Source organism: Palaemon carinicauda, chromosome 6 (genome assembly GCF_036898095.1).
Source record: "Palaemon carinicauda isolate YSFRI2023 chromosome 6, ASM3689809v2, whole genome shotgun sequence".
NCBI classification, from domain to species: Eukaryota; Metazoa; Arthropoda; class Malacostraca; order Decapoda; family Palaemonidae; genus Palaemon; species Palaemon carinicauda.
In genome coordinates this window covers 115,092,365-115,117,443 of record NC_090730.1, presented here as the reverse complement: position 1 = coordinate 115,117,443, position 25,079 = coordinate 115,092,365, and the positions used below count along the sequence as shown (strand labels likewise).

General features: G+C 43.1%; 1 protein-coding gene across 1 annotated transcript in view; it reads right to left on the bottom strand.

Moving 5' to 3' along the window:
* Positions 1 to 25,079, bottom strand: part of LOC137642622 (sec1 family domain-containing protein 1-like) — a 129,698-nt gene that overhangs the window by 38,825 nt on the left and 65,794 nt on the right. The window contains exons 9-10 of the mRNA XM_068375332.1: positions 22,960 to 23,057; positions 11,780 to 11,959 (exon numbers count right to left, since the gene is read on the bottom strand). Coding sequence (XP_068231433.1) covers positions 11,780 to 11,959; positions 22,960 to 23,057 — 278 coding nt within the window. The remainder of the gene's footprint in view (positions 1 to 11,779; positions 11,960 to 22,959; positions 23,058 to 25,079) is intronic.

Genomic DNA, 25,079 nt, shown 5'->3' with positions numbered 1-25,079 from the left:
TTTATAGCAATTTCATCTTCTGAAGAAAATATGTACTTTGTTGCCAGTACATCTTCCGAAAAACGACAAGCGCTTTGTGGGAAGTCTATCTTTCGAAGAATGACAAGTGCTTTGTAGAAATTTCCCCTTCCGAAGAATGACAAATGCTTTGCGGCAACTTCATCTCCTGAAAAATGACAAGTGCTTTTTGGCAATTTCATCTTCTGAAGAATGACAAGTGCTTTGTGGCGAGTTCATCTTCCCAAAAATGACATGTGCTTTGTGGCGAGTTCATCTTCCAAAGAATTTCAAGTAGTGTGTGGCGAGTTCATTTTCTGACAAATGACAAGAGCTTTGTGAAGAGTTCATCTTCTGAAGAATGGTAAGTGCTTTTTAGCTAGCTCATCTTCAGAAGAAAACAAGTGTTTTGTGGTGAGTACATTTTCCAAAAATATGACAAGTGCTTTGTGGCGAGTTCATCTTCCAAAGAATGACAAGTGCTATGTGGCAAGTTCATCTTCCGAGGAATGACAAGTGGTATGTGGCAATTTCATCTTCCAAAGAATAAGTGCTATGTAGTAGCAAGTTCACCTTCAGAAGAATGACAAGGGTTTTGTGGCAAGTTCACCTTCAGAAGAATGACAAGGGTTTTGTGGCAAGTTCATCTTTGGAAGAATGACAAGTGCTTTGTTGCAAATTCATCTTCTGATGACTGAAAATTTCTTTGTGGCGAGTTCATCTTCCAAAGAAAGAAAACCGCTTTGTGGCATATTCATTTTCTGAAGGGTGACTGCTTCATGGCACTCATGCATCAGGAATGAGGATCCACACTGGGAGAATTGTTCCATAGAAGAACTAGTATGGTGTGGGGATGTGTAAGTGAGAATTAGTAGAGAACTCATATGACGGTTCCTTCTCTGATGTGTGGGGGGGAGACCTGGGCTACACATGGGAAAATAAAAATATTACTTTATAAGCGAGCTCTCTTTCGGAAAAGTGGGCACAATCTGAGGTAAGCATACTAGCTTTATTGGGGGAAATTGTGTAGCAACCTCTTAAAAGACTCTTCCTTAGAAGAGTGGACACGATCTGGGGCATGTGTGTGAGGCTGAGGGTTAACCAACCCCAAGAGTTAGCTCCTCTTCATAAGCAAAAATGCACTTTAAGGTGCACAAGTGCAAAGATAAGGGTTCACTTCAAGAGGTAGCTCTTATTCAGAATTGTAAGTGCCCTCTGGGGTGGGCATGAGAGGATAGTGTCCACCTTAAAAGTTAGCTCTTTATCAGAAGCACAAATAAGTTATGGAGACGAATCTCACAAGAGTGTTTTTAGCTGAACATTGGATACATTCTTATGAAGTCTGTGCGAACACACGAGAATGAAGGTTAACCTTGTCAGGGAACTCTTTAACAGAAAAGTGCACGCTCTCTGCGGCATGCGAGGAAAATTTTTCATGTCTTTGAAATTCTGTTTCTTCCTTATTGGAAAGGCACCGGAGATCCAGCCTTGGAAGGGGTGTGGGTGGGCTTTCGGCTCTCCATTGGTAACTGTTCTCAACAGGAACTTGTAACACTCTTATCATGCTTAAGTGAATGGGAGGCCACTGGTTGGGGACAGAGGAGCTCCCTTTTCCCTTCAGGTGAGCAGCAGCTGGAGACTCTTCTCTTCTGAAAGAGGGATCTAAGTGGCCTTGGGACTGGAAGGGGACAAAACCATTTCTTGCCTTTTCCAGTCGTCATCATATCCAGTGTAAGATTACTGGACTATTGAAGGTGAGGACCTATCATCAACTAACCCCCACAGGCAGTCCAAGCTAGGCTGGAGGGGTTATGTTAGGCACTGTTTCTTTTGCAAAAGAAAGTCCAGAGGCAGGACTGGGGCAAGGGCAGCTGGCAATGTTCTGACCAACAGTATCTGTGCTTGGTCCTGCACAAGACAAAATTGCTGGTAATACGAGCATGAGCACTGGGAAGCAACAGGAACAAGTGAAGTGGTTTACAGGTGATAATCTTCTGAGGAACAAGAGTAAGAAAAGAGCTTTGTTCCAGATCATGTGGTTACTAATCACATGATTAAAGTAACCTTGCTGATCACCTTAAGCAATCGAAAGGCTTACGAGCGTGGTAAGCAGTCATAAGGTTCTGTAAAGTTTCCGACTGTTTTAAACACGTATATTTCCAAGTACAGGGCAAAATTTTAAGACTAGTTTGGGATGAAAAAAGCCAGGGTTCGCTCATTAAACGAGATACTTTTGAAATTACGGAAATATTAATTTTCTCAACTTCTGTTGTGTTGTTATTAGGTTATTCTAACTGCATTTTGTTCATTAATAAGTTAGTAGTTTGGAAGGAATGACTCAAAATCATATAATATACTCATTTTAATCATGGCATACTGTATTGTATATTTTTATGTTTAGGTAAAATATGTTATTTTTATTAATAAAATAAATTTTTGAATATACTTACCCGATAATCATGTAGCTGTCAACTCCGTTGCCCGACAGAATTCTATGGAGGGATACGCCAGCTATCACAATACTAGAAGGGGGTGTATTTACCAGCGCCACCTGTGGCCAGGTACTCAAGTACTTCTTGTTGACACCTCCTCAATTATTCCTCGGTCCACTGGTTCTCTATGGGGAGGAAGGGAGGGTCGATTAAATCATGATTATCGGGTAAGTATATTCAAAAATTTATTTTATTAATAAAAATAACATTTTTCAATATTAAACTTACCCGATAATCATGTAGCTGATTCACACCCAGGGGGGTGGGTGAAAAACCAGTGTACAAGACTAAAGGATAGCTAAGTATCCCGTATTTCATATAATCAGTTATCCACAATAACAATGAAATAATAAGTACCTGGTAAGGAAGTCGACTTGAACCGTTACTCTGCCTTTAATAAGATCGTCTTCCTTACTGAGCGCAGCGTTCCTCTTGGGAGGCTGAATCAACTCAAAGGTGCTAAAGTATACAGGGCTGCAACCCATACTAAAGGACCTCATCACAACCTTTAACCTTGGCGCTTCTCAAGAAAGAATTGACCACCCGCCAAATCAACAAGGATGTGGAAGGCTTCTTAGCCGACCGTACAACCCATAAAAAGTATTCAAGAGAAAGGTTAAAAAGTTATGGGATTATGGGAATGTAGTGGCTGAGCCCTCGCCTACTACTGCATTCGTTGCTACGAATGGACCCAGGGTGTAGCAGTACTCGTAAAGAGACTGGACATCTTTGAGATAGAATGATGCGAACACTGACTTGCTTCTCCAATAGGTTGCATCCATAACACTCTGCAGAGAACGGTTCTGTTTGAAGGCCACTGAAGTAGCCACAGCTCTCACTTCATGTGTCCTTACCTTCAGCAAAGCAAGGTCTTCTTCCTTCAGATGAGAATTTGCTTCTCTAATCAGAAGCCTGATGTAGTAAGAAACTGAGTTCTTAGACATTGGTAAAGAAGGCTTCTTGATAGCACACCATAAGGCTTCTGATTGTCCTCGTAATGGTTTTGACCTTCTTAGATAGTACTTAAGAGCTCTAACTGGGCAAAGTACTCTCTCCAGTTCGTTCCCCACCATGTTGGACAGGCTTGGGATCTCGAACGACTTAGGCCAAGGACGGGAAGGAAGCTCGTTTTTAGCCAAAAAACCGAGCTGCAAGGAACATGTAGCCGTTTCAGATGTGAAACCTATGTTCCTGCTGAAGGCGTGGATCTCACTTACTCTTTTACCTGTTGCTAAGCACACGAGGAAAAGAGTTTTTAATGTGAGGTCCTTAAAAGAGGCTGATTGGAGCGGTTCAAATCCTGATGATATTAGGAACCTTAGGACCACGTCTAGATTCCAGCCTGGAGTGGACAACCGACGTTCCTTTGAGGTCTCAAAAGACCTAAGGAGGTCCTGTAGATCTTTGTTGGAGGAAAGATCCAAGCCTCTGTGGCGGAAAACCGCTGCCAACATACTTCTGTAACCCTTGATCGTAGGAGCTGATAGGGATCTTACGTTCCTTAGATGTAACAGGAAGTCAGCAATCTGGGTTACAGTGGTACTGGTTGAGGAAACTGCATTGGCCTTGCACCAGCTTCGGAAGACTTCCCATTAAGATTGATAGACTCTGAGAGTGGATGTCGTCCTTGCTCTGGCAATCGCTCTGGCTGCCTCCTTCGAAAAGCCTCTAGCTCTTGAGAGTCTTTCGATAGTCTGAAGGCAGTCAGACGAAGAGCGTGGAGGTTTGGGTGTACCTTCTTTACGTGAGGTTGACGCAGAAGGTCCACTCTAGGAGGAAGAGTCCTGGGAACGTCGACCAGCCATTGCAGTACCTCGGTGAACCATTCTCTCGCGGGCCAGAGGGGAGCAACCAACGTCAGCCGTGTCCCTTTGTGAGAGGCGAACTTCTGAAGTACCCTGTTGACAATCTTGAACGGCGGGAATGCATACAGGTCGAGATGGGACCAATCCAGCAGAAAGGCATCCACGCGAACTGCTGCTGGGTCTGGAATCGGAGAACAATACAAGAGGAGCCTCTTGGTCATCGAGGTAGCGAATAGATCTATGGTTGGCTGACCCCACAGGGCCCAAAGTCTGCTGCAAACATTCTTGTGAAGGGTCCACTCTGTGGGGAAGACCTGACCCTTCCGGCAGAGGCGATCTGCCATGACATTCATATCGCCCTGAATGAGCCTCGTTACCAGCGTGAGCTTTCGATCTTTTGACCAAATGAGGAGGTCCCTTGCGATCTCGAACAACTTCCTCGAATGAGTCCCTCCCTGCTTGGAGATGTAAGCCAAGGCTGTGGTGTAGTCGGAGTTCACCTCCACCACCTTGTTAAGCTGGAGGGACTTGAAGTTTATCAAGGCCAGATGAACTGCCAACAACTCCTTGCAATAGATGTGAAGTGTCCTTTGCTCCTGATTCCATGTTCCCGAGCATTCCTGTCCGTCCAGTGTCGCACCCCAGCCCGTGTCCGATGCGTCCGAGAAGAGACGGTGGTCGGGGGTCTGAACAGCCAATGGTAGACCTTCCTTGAGAAGAATGCTGTTCTTCCACCACGTTAGAGTAGACCTCATCTCTTCGGAAACAGGAACTGAGCCCGTCTCTAGCGTCATGTCCTTTATCCAGTGAGCAGCTAGATGATACTGAAGGGGGCGGAGGTGGAGTCTCCCTAACTCGATGAACAGGGCCAGCGATGAAAGTGTCCCTGTTAGACTCATCCACTGCCTGACTAAGCATCGGTTCCTTCTCAGCATGCTCTGGATGCATTCTAGGGCTTGGAAGATCCTTGGGGCCGACGGACAAGTCCGAAAAGCTCGACTCTGAAGATCCATACCCAAGGAGACAATGGTCTGGGATGGAACGAGCTGAGACTCCTCAAAATTGACCAGGAGGCCCAGTTCCTTGGTCAGATCCATAGTCCATTTGAAAATCTCCAGACAGCGACGACTTGTGGGAGCTCTTAAAAGCCAGTCGTCTGACGGAGCCGGACACAAGGTCATGATACTGCTGCACAGTCTGTAAACTGTCAATCATGGGCAAGCGAGGAAGTACAGTGACAACCCGAATCTGTCTAGACTGTCTGGGTCGTACAGACAACTCCTTAACGGGTTGCTGAGGTTGCCGCACTGCGTCACAACAAGTCCCTTCTGTTGGTTGTTGAACGTCTTCCCCGTGACACATTGACTCCGTAAACAAAAAATCCTCTAACAAGGACTAAGCTTGGACTGCATGTCATGCAACACAGCTCAAGGTCTATGGGAGCAGGTGTGGTAACAGACGGGATTAGCGGCTGAAGTGGAACCATTACCTTCCCTGTAAGCATGTTATGCTTAAATAAAAGTCCATAAGAGGTTATGCAGCTAAAGGCTCCCTCCAAATGACAGAGTCCTCAAGGGAATATCAGAAGGAGGGAGAAAAGAACTTTCTCATCTACAGGGACCTTATCCTAGAAAAGCTAAGTTCTCTGAGTGAGGGTTCACTGGTGCAAAAGCAGCAGACTAGAAGGCAACGTTATGAAACTGCTTGACAGTCTAGTGAGTTGGCAACAACCCAAGATGTGTTGAGAAGCATGCGGTAAGGTATGCAGAGCATGATGTATGCAGAGTATGCTGTATGCAGAGCATGCTGTATGTAGAGCATGTTGTATGCAGAGCATGCTGAATGCAGAGCATGCTGTATGCAGAGCATGTTGTATGCAGAGCATGCTGAATGCAGAGCATGCTGAATGCTGAGCATGTAGTAAGCAGAGCCTGCTGTAAGCAGAGCCTGCTGTAAGGAAAGCAGAGCGTGTGCATGGCGTTTAACATTTCTCAGAAATTCCATGACCAGTGCTAGAGTGCTTTATGCATGCTTGCATGGGGTTTAAACCATGGTATGAAAATGGAGGTAAGGTATGCTGAACAGCAGAGTCAGAACGAGCTGGAACAACAATAGTTGTGGTTTCCTCTTCAAGACTCCGATGAGGGAACACCTGAGGCTCAGTCTGCAAAGGCTGAATAAAAGACAAGCAGAAGGAAGGCGCATGGGTGGAGGAGGCTGACTCCTAGCATGAGTGGTTGAACCCAAGGGTTGCGCTTGCTGAGCGGTTGGCGGAAGCGGAGCAGCAAGTTCCAGTTCCTGTGGTGTGAGCGGAGCGCGATGAGGAAGAGGCTGCGCAGAACAAGGTAAATGTCTCGCAAGCTGAGGCTCCTGAGGCGCAAGGCTAAGGTGTTGTGGTGCTTGCCTTGTGGAGGGTTGAGCTCGCTGCAGCAAGAGCTGAGGAGACTGACTCATGGACGGGAGAGGTTGTTGTACCTCAACCGAGTGTTGCATCACTGGTGGAGCAGCAAGTGGAGGCGGAGGAAGAGAGGTATAATCCTCCTGATCCCAATGTAAAGGTTGCCTTAAGGAAGGCGGAGGCTGAACACCACAGGGAACAGCAAACTCAGCACGTGGCTCAACATCGTACGCCTGGCAGGTGGAACTGCTGGCAGGTGATACTGCGATCAGGCGGAGCGAGTGTAGGTGGAGGGAGTGTAGGCGGAGGCGGAGGAGCAACACTCTCAGCCCGACACTCACGCATCAAGTCCGAAAGCTGTGCTTGCATGGACTGTAGTAGAGTCCACAACATCGTACGCCTGGCAGATGGTACTGTGATCAGGCGGAGCGAGTGTAGGTGGAGGGAGTGTAGGCGGAGGCGGAGGAGCAACACTCTCAGCCCGACACTCACGCATCAAGTCCGAAAGCTGTGCTTGCATGGACTGTAGTAGAGTTCACAACATCGTACGCCTGGCAGGTGGTACTGTGATCAGGCGGAGCGATCATAGGCGGGGGGGAGTGTAGGCGGAGGCGGAGGCGCAACACTCTCAGCCCGACACTCACGCATCAAGACCGAAAGTTGTGACTGTATGGACTGCAGTAGAGTTAACTTGGGGTCGGCAGACACTAAGTTCTGCTGAGGTAAAGCCTTAACAGCAGAGATCTGTTGTGGCAGAACCTTACTCCTCTTAGGCGGAGTGTAATCAACTGATGACTGAGGAGAGTCAGAGCTAACCCAATGACTGCATTCGGGTTGTGAACTTTAACTTCGTACGTCTGGCATAGGTCTGGACTTAACGTTTAAGAGGTCTTGAGACCTGAGACCAGCGTTACTCTGCCTTTATTTTCTCCCCTAATCTCTTCTGCAGACGAGCAAAATAAGGGCTCAATCGTCTGCGGGTGGGAGTGACGGTCTCGGTAAGACACGCCCACAACCACCGAGAATACTTCTGTGCGCCGATCAAGGCCTGCTGAACCCTTATGCCCTTCGACATTGCTTCTCCCCTGGGCTTGGGAGCTTGCAAGAGGTCCCGGACTGGGAGGACGACTGGCGCGCACAAAAGTACCCTCACGCACTAATCACTTATCACTTAGATTTCTGTTTGCACTTATTTCACTGAACTCGAAACTTTAAGTGGTTTGTACCTGAAATACGCAATTCTATCCTTTCTCAAAGTTAGTAATTGCGAAAACAGAATTACAATGTAACAGAAAAATCTAATGAAAGATAATTCAGTGGTTGGAAAGAGACTAAACACTAGATCACTCTAGAAACGTTTAGTTTCTTCCCCTAAAGAGACTAGGGAGAAGAGCAAAAACGATAACGACGTTACTCGTACGCCTGGCAGGCTTGAATGAAACGTTTATCCTCTTTCTCCCTCCGTCTCTATCTCTCTCTCTCTCTCTCTCTCTCTCTTGACTTAGAACCTGAGAGAAGAGCCCAATCATATATATCGTTAAAACATATTATTGTTAAAGGAAAAAACTGAAAAGTTCCTTTATTAGGATCAAAACCATTAAGTTAAGAAAGAATGAACAAAACGCTAGACACGGTTACTCTTACTGCAACGTGAAACCGTGAACATTCTTTCTCTATCGTAACGATAGAGTGCAAGTTGAACGTTCTGAACGTCAACAACTGCAGAGACAAAACAAAACGTTAGTTCAACTTTGAAAACAGTACGAGACTGTCAAAGAAAATCTTTCAAACTCTGTGGCGGAAATAGTATAATATGTTAACAGGTAAAACCGAAATGACGGGCTCAAAGTTTATTAACTTCGGTAAAAGACCGCCTACTATTAGGAAGGTCGAATATAAACAAATATAAAAATTAATTTTAATGAGTTTATAATAAAAGGAAGTTAATCGAAGAGGCCTATAAGAGGCGGAGAGATATAAAATAAATCTATAACTTTTGTTAAGCAAAATTAAGAAAGAGAGTCTATACTCTCTTAGACACCAACACTTCCGTCTAAGGGAAGGGTCGGCCATTGAAAGGTGAACGAGAGTTCATACTCTCTCGTCACCATAATTAATCAAATTAATTCCAAAAGCTAACTAAGCTAATATAGAAGTTTCCAGTAAAGCGACAGCCGAAATCAAAGAGAAATACTTCACCAAAGTCGTGAAAATACTCCAAGAACATAAGCGTATCCCAGAACGTCTTGCCGGAAGCACGACAGAGGAATAATTGAGGAGGTGTCAACAAGAAGTACTTGAGTACCTGGCCACAGGTGGCGCTGGTAAATACACCCCCTTCTAGTATTGTGATAGCTGGCGTATCCCTCCATAGAATTCTGTCGGGCAACGGAGTTGACAGCTACATGATTATCGGGTAAGTTTAATATTGAAAAAAGAATATTTTCAGTAATTTTGTCGATAGGCTAACCTAATTGTCCAAAAGCTCGAAACCTAGAATTTTCCATAATTGTAATTTATTTTTCTACTTACACAGTAGTTAGGAAGGATTGACTTAACAGCATATAATATACTGTACTCAGTATAATCATATACTGTACTGTACTGTACAGTAGTTGTGTATTTAAGTAAAATAAAAATAAGAATTAATGTTATCTTTATTAGAATACTTCCATAACCAAAAACCAATTGTTTCGGGTAACTAGAGTTGTTTATATTATTTGCCAATAGATGGCAGTAGATGGTGTTTGTTCGAAATCTCAAAATTTCCAGATTACCGGTACTTATAATATGGTATACAGGAAAACAATGATGCAAACAAGTTTAAAAAAAGGAAAAAACTATTTGATAAAATTGGAATTAAAAACCATCAAAATCAAGTCACTTGAAATATTAAGGTGCCTAAAAAAATTCATCAGGACAGCATCATCATAATGAGCATTTTCATCGCTTTCCTTTGCACTACTAGCACTTTCATCTTTAAATGATGCATCATCATTTGTTCTGTCTAACCTATTTATGAAATGCTTTTGCTGCATACTTAGATATCCAAAAAGATTAAACAAAGGAGATTTTATATCATGCTTTTGCTAAACATGCCACCTAAATCCAAAATCATTGCTCTGTTTATATTCCATTGCTGATCATCACGAACAAACACATGTCTTTACACATCTGTGTATAGGTTAGCTTTTGCAGTAACAGAGATCTTACCAAGTATTGGTTTGTAATAATAATGTTATCAATAATGTTGTTTTACTTATTTTATCCTTAAAAAATCAAAATAAATGAAATGAGTGATTTTGAATCATGTTTTTCCTAAAAAGTGCCGCCTAAAAAAGGAAACGTTTTGTTTACATTTCATCGCCGATCATAAGGAACAAACAAACGTATTTGCACATGCAAGTGATAACTAATGATACTAGGAGTTTTTAGTAAAGATGTTATTATAAATAAAGCTTATAACATGTCTGGTAAAATATCTATAATAAAAGTATGGTAACATTAGGCTGGCCTTGAAATTGCTGTTTGCCTATTACATGGAGTATATGATAAAAAGTCTTATTTTAAAGAAAATTTTTACACGAGGTAGTCCTTTACACGAGAATATAACGATAATCGTAAGGAATCTGATCATTCCAAATCATCGTAAGATTTCCGATCATATCAAGAAACCGTAAGGTTCCTGTGAGCTGTAAGTGAACGCAAGGTTTCCAATCACGGTAAACAATTGTGAGGTTTTTGATCGTCATAAACAATCATAAGGTTTCCTTTTAGTAAATTTCCCGATCATAAATTTCATGTAGGGAACTCGGATTGTGGAGGACAAGAGTGAAGCAACCCATGAAGGTAAAATCTTGTATCACAAACAAACACTGAGAACCATCATAGGGCTCTCTTCCACTGTATTGTGAAATGGAAGAGTAGGAATGAAGCAGATGCTCAAAGTTCTGTGACCAGAATGCCGCTAAAGAACAATGTATAGCGTCTGATTGTGTACCGTCGAGCAAGCACGGTGAACATCTGAACCTCGCTATGTTAAGTGTTCAATCATGTAGTTTCGTCTTGGGAAAGCAAGCATTTCAGAAACGAGAATGTACGAGGTGTCCAACTTACTCAGATTGGTGGCACTCTTAGTTTGTACTGTACTGCTTCTCTTGATAGTTCATCAGACCTTTTTATGAAAGCATTACATTAGGTATGAGACCAACTATGGTTACAAAACAGTGACTACTGATGTGTTTTCTGGAGGGGACAATTCTCGGTATACAGTTTTTCCCTACCTCAAAAAATGAGGATAGTATCTTCCCATGGATAGTCACATAAAAATCTCTGTGGGACCTGATTGTCTTGTTTTACTACTTTATAATTAATACAAGAAACAGTATTTTATGGTTAGAATAGGAAGTTTGGATTAATGAACATGTAAACCTGTTATCCATTTTGCTCATATGCAAGTAACTGCCAGAAGTTTATCAACTTCACTTACTCATTCACTTACAAATAATTTATAACTGTTTTTACTTTTACAGTATCTTGTTCCTATATTTTCCTTAATGTTTCAAATATATTTTTATTGTTTTTCAATATTCTGCTTTACATATTGTTACAATTAACTTGACTATTTCAATCCTATATTTCTTACTCATCTAGACAATAAACCATCTTGACTGTCCTGTAAAGGGAGTGCATTTTGGTATAGTGTACTACCAGATCTTTGCTCGTGTAAATCCATGTTCCCTTGTGTTTATTTCTAAAAGTTTACATACCAGGACATCAGCATACTGCTACTGTCCTCGTAGAGATAATAAATTAATTCTAATTGTAAGTTATGCTACAATTTATTCCATCTTGGATAGAGCAAATATGCAAAGTTACATTTATTTCAAAGCAAATACAGTATTTGAACAATAGGAAAAAATGAGGAAAAATAAAAGAATGTAATTCCAAATTTTTTTTTTTTTTAAATTCACCTGACCACTTTTTGGATTAATTCTCAAGAGTTATGGAACAATAAAAAAAAAACAACCAACACCACAAAAAAAAATAAAAAAAACTACTAACCTTCAACAACAACAACAACTAACCTTCATAAGTGACTTCCAGCGCTTCAAATAGGCAACGGCTCTAGTGTCAACACCAACTTCTGTCAAGGCTGTTACATACTCATTGAACTCTGCATCAGTAATGTTGTTGGAACACAGATACAATATCAAGAAAACTCTCAATTTATCCTTTGGACTGCCACATTCTGGATCCTTGATGATCTGCAATTTAAGAAAAAATGGATAAGAAAAATTGCAGAAATGAAAAAAATCAAAAGTAGCATTTTTTATCATCATCACATAATGTAATTCATATCTACCATTCACTACAAAGGGTCTTCTTCTTTCCTACTGTTATCCCTATATCAAAGGATCTGTTGCTTCATGCACCCTCTCTAATGCTTTCTGTTAATGGCTTCTTCCAACAAACCTCTTTTTTTCCAGATCATCCTTCACTTTATTTTGCCATCTAATTCTCTTATCTTGTTCTAAATCTTCCCCCCTAACAGGTTCTTCCTAAGCCATCTTCACTTCCTCCCTCCAAACCATCCATCCTTCAAATTTACCCATACCATCTCAGTCTTGTCCCTCATTACCTTTGTAATCTTTACTAACCTCCCATTCTTCTTATTTCTTCATGTTCCAATCTTTCAAGCAGTGATATTTCCATAAAACTCCCACAGCATTCTTATCTGTTCTCTCAGGCTTTGTTCTTCTTTTCATCTTAGAATTCAAATTTCCGATCCATACATTAACACAGGTCTTAGCACTAAGCTATAGATCTTGACTTTTAACTTGCCCGACATTTTCATATCACATACCACTCCTGCTACCTCCCTCAACTTTTCCAAGGCTGCTTTTATCCTATTCTCGACATTAGTCTCACATCCTCCCTCCTCACTTATAGTAGATACTCAAGTATCTAAACTGTGTCAGTTATTTCATAAGCGAGCTTCTACTTTCATGTATGGTTATACAGTCCCTACTTCTTAAAGCTCACCATAACCTCAGTCTTATCCACAAGTACCCTTAAGACACCCCTCTCCAAAAACTTCTGCTACTCTACAATGCTGCTCTATAAGTCTTCCATATTTATCAGTGGTAATCACCAAATCATCACCATATTCAACTGCCACAACTCTTCATTCTGATCTCTTCACTTGACACATCCATGACCAGCACAAGTAAAAACAGAGTTAATGCTGACCCCTAGTGTATTTCAACACTAACTTCAAAAGTTTCTATTTCCCCAACTGCTATTATTACCTTTGTTCTTGTTCTTTTGTACATCATCTCAACCATCCTACTCATCATCGCAGAGACTTTCCTCATCCTCAAGCACCAAAACATCATTTCCCTTAGGATTCTATCATAAGCCTTCTCTAGACTTACAAAAGCACAGAGGGTGCTCTGGTTTCCCTCTTGTACATTTTTCCTGTAGCTGTCTTACTATAAAGATAGCATCCACTGTCCCTTTTCCCTTTATGAATCCATATTGGCTGCTTCCAGATATTTACAATATCTCTTCTAGTACCTTCTCAAAAACTTTAAAACCATACTCTGTTAGTTTAATTCCCCTGTAGTTAGCACATTCTATGACATCACCTTGCTGCTTAAATATGGAGACAATTAGACTCTCCTCCCAGTGTTTAGTCATTATTTACTCTTCCCATATCACTCTTATAAACATTCTCCTACACCACACAGTTCTTAAGTAAATCAACATATCACAGTTTAACTTGTTCTTTTGATTCACCTTTACGAATATAAAACTAAAATTATGAAAATTTCCAATCCTTCTTTTTCATCTTCAATTGCAGGAAAGACACCAACTTGCTTAAAAATAGCTAAAATCTAAGATGTACATACATACATATACCAAGGCACTTCCCCCAATTTTGGGGGGTAGCCGACATCAACAAAGAAATAAAAACAAAAAGGGGACCTCTACTCTCTACGTTCCTCCCAGCCTAACAAGGGACTCAACCGAGTTCAGCTGGTACTGCTAGGGTGTCACAGCCCACCCTCCCACATTATCCACCACAGATGAAGCTTCATAATGCTGAATCCCCTACTGCTGCTACCTCCGCGGTCATCTAAGATGTACACTAGGAAAAAATGAAGTCTCAAGATCTTGTCTTTGTTGCTAAAGGAAGAACATATTCACATGGAGAAACTACAAAAAAAGTTTCTCTAATCTTTTATATGATAAATTATAATCTTCACTCCCTTTTTAAAATTTACCTGAACCAGAATTCTTATTCTATTTTAAGTTTCACTGCCATTTTATTGGAATTTATGTTTCTCCATTTCACTACCAATTGCATTTGCTTTTTATCCTAGGAATTTAACCACAAATAAACATTATAAAATAACAGATTTTTCCCAGACACTAACCAATTACAGTACTATACAATAGCTTAAATGTGCATTCATGCAGCTTTCTGACACTCCAAAGCAGATCAATAGATCTTCTAGTTCCATGCAACTGCCAATGCAGGCTCTAGGGCCATTCTAATAGTAGACTTAGTTATAGTTTGTTGTTAGCTAGCTACAAGGTAACAGATGAGTTGGGTAGGGAAAATTTCTGATAAATAATGGGAAACCTTTATTCAAAATACAATGGTTTTTGAAGTGCTGCTGGGAAGGTTCCACCAAGTACAACTGTCGAGTTCCGTCACGTGACCTCCCCTACAGTATCACTTTACTGTTAGCAGTTTGCATAGTAACACCTTTTCTCATTATCTATTGTGATTACTGCCATTTTTGCTTAGCTCCTTATTTATTGTGACAACAGCCTTTCCTGTGCTCCGTGGTTTGAAATATATTAAAAATGGTGAAAGAGCTTGTAGATACTCTTATAACTATCAATGAAAAGAAAAAGTGAAAGTATTCATTTCTATCTATACTGAAAAAGTAAAATTGTTGAAAAATTTGAAAGCGACAAACATGAAGAATCTAACTGAGGAGTCTGGTGATGAAACAACAACTATCTATGACCTAAAGAAACAAACGCCAACGGTTGAAGTTCGTATACTGAAAATGTTGAACTCAAGTTGATGAAAAATAGAAAAATGTTATTTTTATTAATAAAATAAATTTTTGAATATACTTACCCGATAATCATGTAGCTGTCAACTCCGTTGCCCGACAGAATTCTATGGAGGGATACGCCAGCTATCACAATACTAGAAGGGGGTGTACTTACCAGCGCCACCTGTGGCCAGGTACTCAATCATTTGTTGTTGACACCTCCTCAATTATTCCTCGGTCCACTGGTTCTCTCTGGGGAGGAAAGGGAGGGTCGATTAAATCATGATTATCGGGTAAGTATATTCAAAAATTTATTTTATTAATAAAAATAACATTTTTCAATATTAAACTTACCCGATAATCATGTAGCTGATTCACACCCAGGGAGGTGGGTGAAAACCAGTGTACATGATTAAAGGATAGCTAAGTATCCCAAAATTTCATATAACAGTTATCTCAAATAACAATGAAATAATAAGTACCTGGTAAGGAAGTCGAATAGAACCGTTACTCTGCCTTTTATTTAAAGTTCGTCTTCCTTACTGAGCGCAGCGTTCCTCTTGGAGGCTGAATCAACCCAAAGGTGCCAAAGTACAAGGGGTTGCAACCCTACTAAAGGACCTCTACCAAACCTTTAACCCAGGCGCTTCTCAAGAATGAATAGACCACCCGCCAAATCCAAGGATGCGGAAGGCTTCTTAGCCTACCGTAACAACCATAAAAACAACAATAAAAGTATTCAAGAGAAAGGTTAAAAAGGTTATGGGATTATGGGAATGTAGTGGCTGAGCCCTCACCTACTACTGCACTCGCTGCTACGAATGGTCCCAGGGTGTAGCAGTTCTCGTAAAGAGACTGGACATCTTTCAGATAAAATGATGCAAACACTGACTTGCTCCTCCAATAGGTTGCATCCATAATGCTCTGCAGAGAACGGTTTTTATTAAAGGCCAACGAAGTAGCTACAGCTCTTACTTCGTGGGTCCTTACCTTCAGCAATGCAAGGTCTTCCTCCTTTAAGTGAGAATGTGCTTCTCTGATCAGAAGCCTTATATAGTACGAAAGCCCATTCTTGGACATGGGTCTCGAGGGTTTCTTGATGGCACACCATAAGGCTTCTGACTGTCCTCGAATAGGTTTAGACCTCTTCAGATAATATTTGAGAGCTCTGACAGGGCAAAGAACTCTCTCTAGTTCGTTACCTACCATGTTGGAGAGGCTAGGTATTTCGAACGATCTAGGCCAAGGACGTGAAGGAAGCTCGTTCTTTGCTAGGAATCCAAGCTGAAAAGAACATGTAGCTGATTCGGTTGTGAAACCAATGTTCTTGCTGAAGGCATGAACCTCACTGACTCTCTTAGCTGTTGCAAGGCAAACGAGAAAAGCAGTCTTGAGGGTAAGATCCTTGAAGGAAGCTGACTGGAGAGGTTCGAACCTAGATGTCATAAGGAACCTTAAGACTACGTCCAGATTCCAGCCTGGAGTGGAAAGACGACGTTCTTTAGACGTCTCAAAAGACTTGAGAATGTCTTGAAGGTCCTTGTTGGAAGACAAGTCCAAACCCCTGTGGCGGAGGACTGAGGCCAACATGCTCCTATACCCTTTAATCGTAGATGTTGAAAGGGATCTCTCATTCCTAAGATGAAGAAGGAAGTCAGCTATTTGGATCACAGAGGTATTGGTAGAGGATATTGAATTGGCTCTACACCAGCTTCGGAAGACCTCCCACTTAGACTGGTAGACTCTACGAGTGGAAATTCTTCTAGCTCTGGCAATCGCACTGGCTGCCTCCTTCGAAAAGCCTCTAGCTCTAGCGAATCTTTCGACAGTCTGAAGGCAGTCAGTCGAAGAGCGTGGAGGTTTGGGTGCAACCTGTCTACGTGTGGTTGACGTAGAAGGTCCACTCTTAGAGGTAGAGTCCTGGGGAAGTCGACTAGCCATTGACGTACCTCTGTGTACCATTCTCTTGCAGGCCAAAGGGGAGCAACCAGCGTCAGCCGTGTCCCTTCGTGCGAGACGAATTTCTGCAGAACTTTGTTTATAATCTTGAACGGAGGGAATGCGTACAGGTCGAGATGGGACCAGTTCAGAAGAAAAGCATCTACATGAACCGCTGCAGGGTCTGGAACAGGGGAACAATAAAGCGGAAGTCTCTTGGTGATGGAGGTGGCAAACAGGTCTATGGTAGGTTGACCCCACAACGTCCAAAGTCTGTTGCACACACTCTTGTGGAGGGTCCATTCCGTGGGAATGACCTGATTCCTTCTGCTGAGGCGATCCGCTGAAACATTCATATCGCCCTGGATGAACCTCGTGACCAGTGTGAGGTTTAGACCTCTTGACCAAATGAGGAGGTCCCTTGCGATCTCGTAAAGGCTCCTCGAATGGGTCCCTCCTTGCTTGGAGATGTAAGCCAAGGCTGTGGTGTTGTCTGAATTCACCTCCACCACTTTGCCTAGCAGGAGGGACTTGAAGTTCAACAGGGCAAGATGGACTGCTAACAGTTCCTTGCAGTTGATGTGGAGTAATCCTTGTTCCTTGTTCCATACTCCTGAGCATTCCCGTCCGTCCAAGGTCGCACCCCAGCCCGAGTCCGATGCATCCGAGAAGAGATGAAGATGGGGGGTCTGGATGGCCAATGATAGACCCTCCTTGAGAAGAAGATTGTGCTTCCACCACCGGAGAGTGGTCTTCATCTCTTGGTTGATAGGGATAGAGACTGCTTCTAGAGTCGAGCCCTTGTCCCAATGAGCTGCAAGATGGAATTGAAGAGGGCGGAGGTGGAGTCTCCCTAGCTCGACAAACAGGGCCAGAGATGAGAGGGTCCCTGTGAGACTCATCCACTGTCTCACTGAGCAATTGCTCCTCTTCAGCATGCTCATGATGCACTGTAGGGCTTGGTTTATCCTGGGGGCCGATGGAAAAGCCCGAAAATCCCGACTCTGAATCTCCATTCCCAGGTACACAATGGATTGGGAGGGAATGAGTTGAGATTTCTCTATATTGACTAATAGACCTAGGTCTCTGATTAGATCTAAAGTCCAAGAGAGGTTCTCCAGACAACGACGACTCGTGGAGGCTCTCAACAGCCAGTCGTCTAGGTAGAGGGAGGCTCTGATGTTCGATAAGTGCAGGAATTTCGCTACATTCCTCATCAGATGAGTAAAGACCATAGGAGCTGTGCTTAGGCCAAAACACAGGGCTTGGAACTGATAGACAACCTTTCCGAAAACGAATCTCAGGAAAGGTTGGGAGTCTGGATGAATGGGAACGTGAAAGTATGCATCTTTCAAGTCCAACGAGACCATCCAGTCCTCCTGTCTGACCGCTGCTAAGACCGACTTGGTCGTCTCCATTGTGAACGTCTGCTTGGTGACATACTCGTTGAGAGAGCTGACGTCCAGCACCGGTCTCCAACCTCCTGTCTTTTTGGCCACAAGAAAGAGACGGTTGTAGAAGCCCGGGGATTGATGGTCCCGGACTATAACCACTGCCTTCTTCTGCACAAGTAGCGACACCTCCTGTTGCAATGCTAGCCTCTTGTCCTCTTCTTTGTAGTTGGGAGAGAGGTTGATGGGCGATGTGGTCAGAGGCGGTTTGAGGCAGAATGGAATCCTGTAACCGTACCTCAGCCAACTGACAGACTGTGCGTCTGCACCTCTCTTCTCCCAGGCTTGCCAGAAGATCTTGAGCCTGGCTCCTACTGTTGTCTGGAGAATCTGAGAGTCAGTGCTTTCCCTTAGATGTCCTGGGTCCTTTCTTAGACTTGCCCCTGTGAGAGTCTGGACGGGAGCTTCCTCGGCTGGGGGCTCTACCACGAAAGGGCGGTATGAACCTAGTGGCCGGGGTATCAGCCACTGGAGAGCGATAAGTCTTGGGGACAGAGGTGGTAACCTTAGACTTACGAGCCGATGAAGCTACAAGATCGTGCGTGTCCTTCTGTATCAGGGCAGCCGACAAGTCCTTAACTAGCTCCTCGGGAAAGAGGAACTTTGAGAGTGGAGCAAAAAGGAGCTGTGACCGCTGGCACGGTGTAATGCTGGCTGAGAGGAAGGTACACAGTTGTTCCCTTTTCTTCAACACCCCTGATACAAATAACGACGCTAGCTCACCCGATCCATCCCTGATAGCCTTATCCATGCAGGACATAATTAACATGGCAGAGTCTTTGTCCGCAGGAGATGTTTTCTTGCTGAGGGCTCCCAGGCACCAGTCGAGAAAGTTGAACATTTCGAAAGCTCTGAACAACCCTTTCAGAAGATGATCCAGGTCTGAGAAGGTCCAACAAACCTTCGAGCGTCTCATCGCAGTCCTCCTAGGCGAGTCCACCAGACTTGAGAAGTCAGCCTGGGCAGAGGCAGGAACTCCCAAGCCTGGTGCTTCCCCTGTGGCATACCAAACGCAACCTTTCGATGCGAGCTTCGTTGGAGGGAACATGAAGGAAGTCTTGCCCAGGTGTTGTTTAGACTGAAGCCACTCCCCTAAGGTCCTTAAGGCCCTCTTGGAGGATCTAGCTAGGACAAGCTTAGTATAGCTCGACTTAGCTTGTTGCACGCCTAGCGAAAACTCAGATGGAGGAGAGCGGGGAACAGCAGAGACGAAGTGGTCAGGGTAAAGCTCCCTGAGTAGAGCCAAGACCTTTCTAAAATCAACCGACAATGGAGAAAGCTTAGACTCCTCCACGTCTGATGAGGGATCAAGATGTGCCTCCTCATCATCCGACACTTCATCAGCAGAAGGTAGCGAAGCAAAAGGACCAGAATGCTGAACCGCAGAGTCAGAACGGGTAGGAACAACAACAGAGGTTTCCTCAACTTGAGGGAAAACCTGAGGTTCAGACTGCATAGGCTGAACAACAGTCGGAGCAGAAGGCAGGTGCAAGGGTGAAGGAGGTTGACTCCTAGCAAGAGTTGCACCCAAGGATTGCACCAGCTGAGCGGAGGACGGAGGCGGAGTAGTCCGTTCCTGTTCCTGAGAGATGAGTGGAGCATGAGAAGGTTGAGGCTGCGCAGAACAAGGTAAAGTTCTAGCAAGCTGAGGCTCCTGAGGCGCAAGTGCATGGTGTAGATGAGCTTGCCTAGATGAGGGTTGAACTCGGTGCAGCGCTGGTTGAGCAGACAGACTCACGGAGGGGAGAGGTTGTTGTACCCCAACCGAGAGTTGCACCACTGGTGGAGCAGCAAGGGGAGGAGGAGGAAGAGTGTAACTCTCCTGATCCCAAAGCAAGGGTTGCCTTAAAGAAGGCTGAGGTTGAACAACACTGTGAACAGCAAACTCCGAAAGTGGTTCAACATCGTACGCCTGGCAGATGGTGCTGCGACCAGGCGGAGCAGGTGCAGGCTGGGCGAGCACAGGCGGAGCAGGTGCAGGCTGGGCGAGCACAGGTGCAGCGAGAACAGGTGGAGGGAGTGCAGGAGGTGCAACACTCTCAGCCCGACACTCACGCATCAAGACCGAAAGCTGAACTTGCATGGACTGAAGCAGGGTCCACTTGGGGTCGGCAGAAACGATAACAGACTGAGGTAAAGTCACAGTCGGGGTCTGTATAGGCAGAACCTTACTCCTCTTGGGCGGAGTACAGTCGACCGATGACAGAGGCGAGTCGGAGCTGAGCCAATGACTGCAACCTGGCTGAGCACTCGCTGACTGAACTCTACGTTTAAGCGGTCTCGAGACCTGAGACCAACGTTTCTTCCCTGCATGAAGATCAGCGGACGAGAAGACGGGCTCAATCGTCTGCAGGTGGGAGTGACGGTCTAAGGAAGACACGCCCGCAACCACCGAGGATAATTCTGTGCGCCTAACAAGGCCTGTCGAACCCTTAAGCCCTTCGACATTGCTTCTCCCCTGGGCATGGGAGCTTGCAAGAGGTCCCGGACTGGGAGGACGACTGGCTCGCACAGAAAAATCCTCACGCACCACACTGGCACCACTAGCACTTGGCACTGCACAGACACTAGCACTCGTCACAGCACTGGCACTATTTCCACCCACTGCACTCTTGACCTTTAGTTCTTTAACCTCGGCCATCAGAGACTTATGGTCACTTACCACTGATTCTACTTTATCTCCTAAAGCCTGAATAGCACGCAAAACAGTTGACATATCAGGCGGAGGGCACACAGTAGGTTCGGGGGTAGCCACTACAGGGGTAGGAAAAGGTAGGGGATCATGAGGTGAGGAAAACATAGAAGAGAGAGAAGAACTTCTCCTAGCTCTAGTTCTCTCTAACTTGGATGAATATTTTAAAAGACGTACAAAATCCAATTCCGAAAGTCCGGCGCACTCCTCACACCGATTTTCTAATAGACAGGGCCTGTCCCTACAGTCAGAACAAGCGGTGTGAGGATCTACCGAGACCTTCGGAATACGCCTATTGCAAGACCTACATCGTCTATGGGAGGGAGCTTGCGAAACGTCAGACATCTTGTTTCAAAGAGAAAGTCAAAGGGTGATCCAAAAACAAGCAAAAATTCATTAACCGTTAATCAGAGTTTATATAAAAGCTAACTAGCTAATATAAAAAGGATTCCAGTATGCGACAGCCGTTAATCTAAGAGAATACTTCACCAAATATCCATGAATAAACTCGAAGACCATGAGCGTATCCCAGAACGTCTAGCCGGAAGCACGACAGAGGAATAATTGAGGAGGTGTCAACAACAAATGATTGAGTACCTGGCCACAGGTGGCGCTGGTAAGTACACCCCCTTCTAGTATTGTGATAGCTGGCGTATCCCTCCATAGAATTCTGTCGGGCAACGGAGTTGACAGCTGCATGATTATCGGGTAAGTTTAATATTGAAAAACGTTAAAGAGATAGATAATGATCTTTTAAAGTTGTGATGGGAGTTTTAGTGTTCAGCACTATATCAATCTTCTTTCAAGGAGTGATTATCACATTTTTGCTATGTACCAAACAATTTTAATTGCATTTTTCATTTATGTACTATGGGAGATTAACATAAGAATATGATGTGAATAAATGTAATCCTTAATTCATGAGATATCAAGTCCATTACAAATAATTCAGCAATGAAGAATCCAGCAACAGATAACTTCATCATCTGAAGTTTCAAGTTCCAATGTGCCAAAACTCAAAAGTCTCTCCCTTATACTTATTGAGTATGTGCTTTGAGCAGGGGAGACAACATTTCTTTGATATTTAAGGTCATATTGGATTCCCGAATCTAGCCTTTCAGGGAATTTATAAAACTCCTTGGAGACCACAAAGCACTTCCCAAAAATAGGCAATTCCTTTGTAAAAACCCAGTTTATGCTGGATTCTTTGCACCCCCTACCTACTTGAAGGGTGTTGTGTACTGGGGGACATTACTTGTTTGTGAATGTAATTTAGAATTTGTTGTGGCCTGATTGGTAAAGTTTCTGCCTGGTGATCCCCAGACTGGGATTCAAGTCCTGCTCAGACTCGTTAGTTCCTTTAGTCTCTGCAACCTTACCATCCTTGTGAGCTAAGGATGGGGAGGGGGGGTTTGGGGGAGCCTATAGGTCAATCTGCTGAGTCATCAGCAACCATTGTCTGGCCCTCCCTGGTCCTAGCTTGGGTGGAGAAGGAGCTCGGGTGCTGATCATATGATATATGGTCAGTCTCTAGGGTATAGTCCTACTCGCTAGGACAATGCCACTTTCCCTTGCATCTGCCATTCATGAGCGACCTTTAAACCTTTAAACAAGTAACACTGATTTACTACAGTAGTGTGTTTTATATGAATTAGAAAAGATATTACTGCTAATCAATATGCCATTGGTTACAATACAGTATAAGATATAACAAAAATAGTATAAAAATCAGTTACATATTAACCCTTTTACCCCCAGGCTCTTTGGAAATTTCCAACCCTTAACCCGCAAGGGGTTATTTTTTCCCCAGCACGTTTTGCAGTATATTTTTTTTAAATTGCTCTAACAGCCTTAATTTTTGTCATAGAGAGGTCAGGTTGGTCTCATTCTCTTGGAAAATGCCTGAATTTTCTCAAAAAATTATCAAATATATGAAAAAAAAATTTTTTATAGCATTTTTTTGCAAAGACGTACCGGTACGTCCATGGGGGTAAAGGGATGAGTTTTGTGAAACGTACCAGTACGTCCTTTGGGGGTAAAAGGGTTAAGATGTACTGTAATTTATCTAACATGTCATATAAGCCTTTTTTCCACAATATAAATCCTACCTCCATCAATGGTTTCTCCAGAGTTGTGCGGCCCATGATTTTTTCTTCCATCTCAAAATAGACATCTAATTTTCGGGACTTTATGCTGTTTAGCAAGGCTGTGAATACAAAACAAATATATTGTAAACAACCTGAATCAAGTTAATGCATTATGCTATTAAAAAGAAATACTACAGCACAAAGTTGGTGAGCACAATGATTTCCCATACCAATATAAGTAGAGTATCACAGTTTTCAATCCTCTCCTTTTCAAACAATAACATTTATAAGGTACAAGTTTACAATGATACCTATAATGTACAGTAAATGTTTTAAATATTTCAAAATTTCCTGTAATATGAAGACTTTCTATTTCTCATGAAATATGTCCTTTCCCAGTTACTAGCAGAATGGTGTAAAGGAGAAAAAAATAATAACAAAGCAAAAAGTTCATTACAAAATTAACACCAGAGAGGCAGCAATTACTTTCAATAAAACCTATACAATATCATATTATTTGTTTACAAAATGAATATAAGATAAAAAATGTAAACTTTTATTATATGCATTATATATATTGTTTCCAGTATAAATTGAAATTAATAAGAAATATTACTGGTTCTAGGGTGTCACAGCCCACCCTCCCACATTATCCACCACAGATGAAGCTTCATAATGCTGAATCCCCTACTGCTGCTACCTCCGCGGTCATCTAAGGCATCGGAGGCAGCAGCAGGGCCTACCGGAACTGCGTCACAATCGCTCGCCATTCATTCCTATTTCTAGCACGCTCTCTTGCCTCTTGTCACATCTATCCTCCTATCACCCAGAGCTTCCTTCACTCCAACCATCCACCCAAACCTTGGCCTTCCTCTCGTACTTCTCCCATCAACTCTTGCATTCATCACCTTCTTTAGCAGACAACCATTTTCCATTCTCTCAACATGGCCAAACCACCTCAACACATTCATATCCACTCTAGCTGCTAACTCATTTCTTACACCCGTTCTCACCCTCACCACTTCGTTCCTAACCCTATCTACTCGAGATACACCAGCCATACTCCTTAGACACTTCATCTCAAACACATTCAATTTCTGTCTCTCCATCACTTTCATTCCCCACAACTCCGATCCATACATCACAGTTGGTACAATCACTTCTCATATAGAACTCTCTTTACATTCATGACCAACCCTCTATTTTTTACTACTCCCTTAACTGCCCCCAACACTTTGCAGCCTTCATTCACTCTCTGACGTACATCTGCTTCCACTCCACCATTTGCTGCAACAACAGACCCCAAGTACTTAAACTGATCCACCTCCTCAAGTAACTCTCCATTAAACATGACATTCAACCTTGCACCACCTTCCCTTCTCGCACATATCATAACCTTACTCTTACCCACATTAACTCTCAACTTGCTTCTCTCACACACTCTTCCAAATTCTGTCATAATCGTCCAAGCTTCTTTTCTGTGTCTGCAACCAGTACAGTATCATCCGCAAACAAAAACTGATTTACCTCCCATTCATGGTCATTCTCGTCTACCAGTTTTAATCCTCGTCCAAGCACTCGAGCATTCACCTCTCTCACCACTCCATCAACATACAAGTTAAACAACCATGGCGACATCACACATCCCTGTCTCAGCCCCACTCTCACTAGAAACCAATCACTCACTTCATTTCCTATCCTAACACATGCTTTACTACCTTTGTAGAAACTTTTCACTGCTTGCAACAACCTTCCACCAACTCCATATAACCTCATCACATTCCACATTGCTTCCCTATCAACTCTATCATACGCTTTCTCCAGATCCATAAATGCAACATACACCTCCTTACCTTTTGCTAAACATTTCTCGCATATCTGCCTAACTGTAAAAATCTGATTCATACAACCCCTACCTCTTCTAAAACCACCCTGTATTTCTAAGATTGCATTCTCTGTTTTATCCTTGATCCTATTAATCATTACTCTACCATACACTTTTCCAACTACGCTTAACAAACTAATATCTCTTGAATTACAACACTCATGCACATCTCCCTTACCCTTATATAGTGGTACAATACATGCACAAACCCAATCTATTGGTACCATTGACAACACAAAACACATATTAAACAATC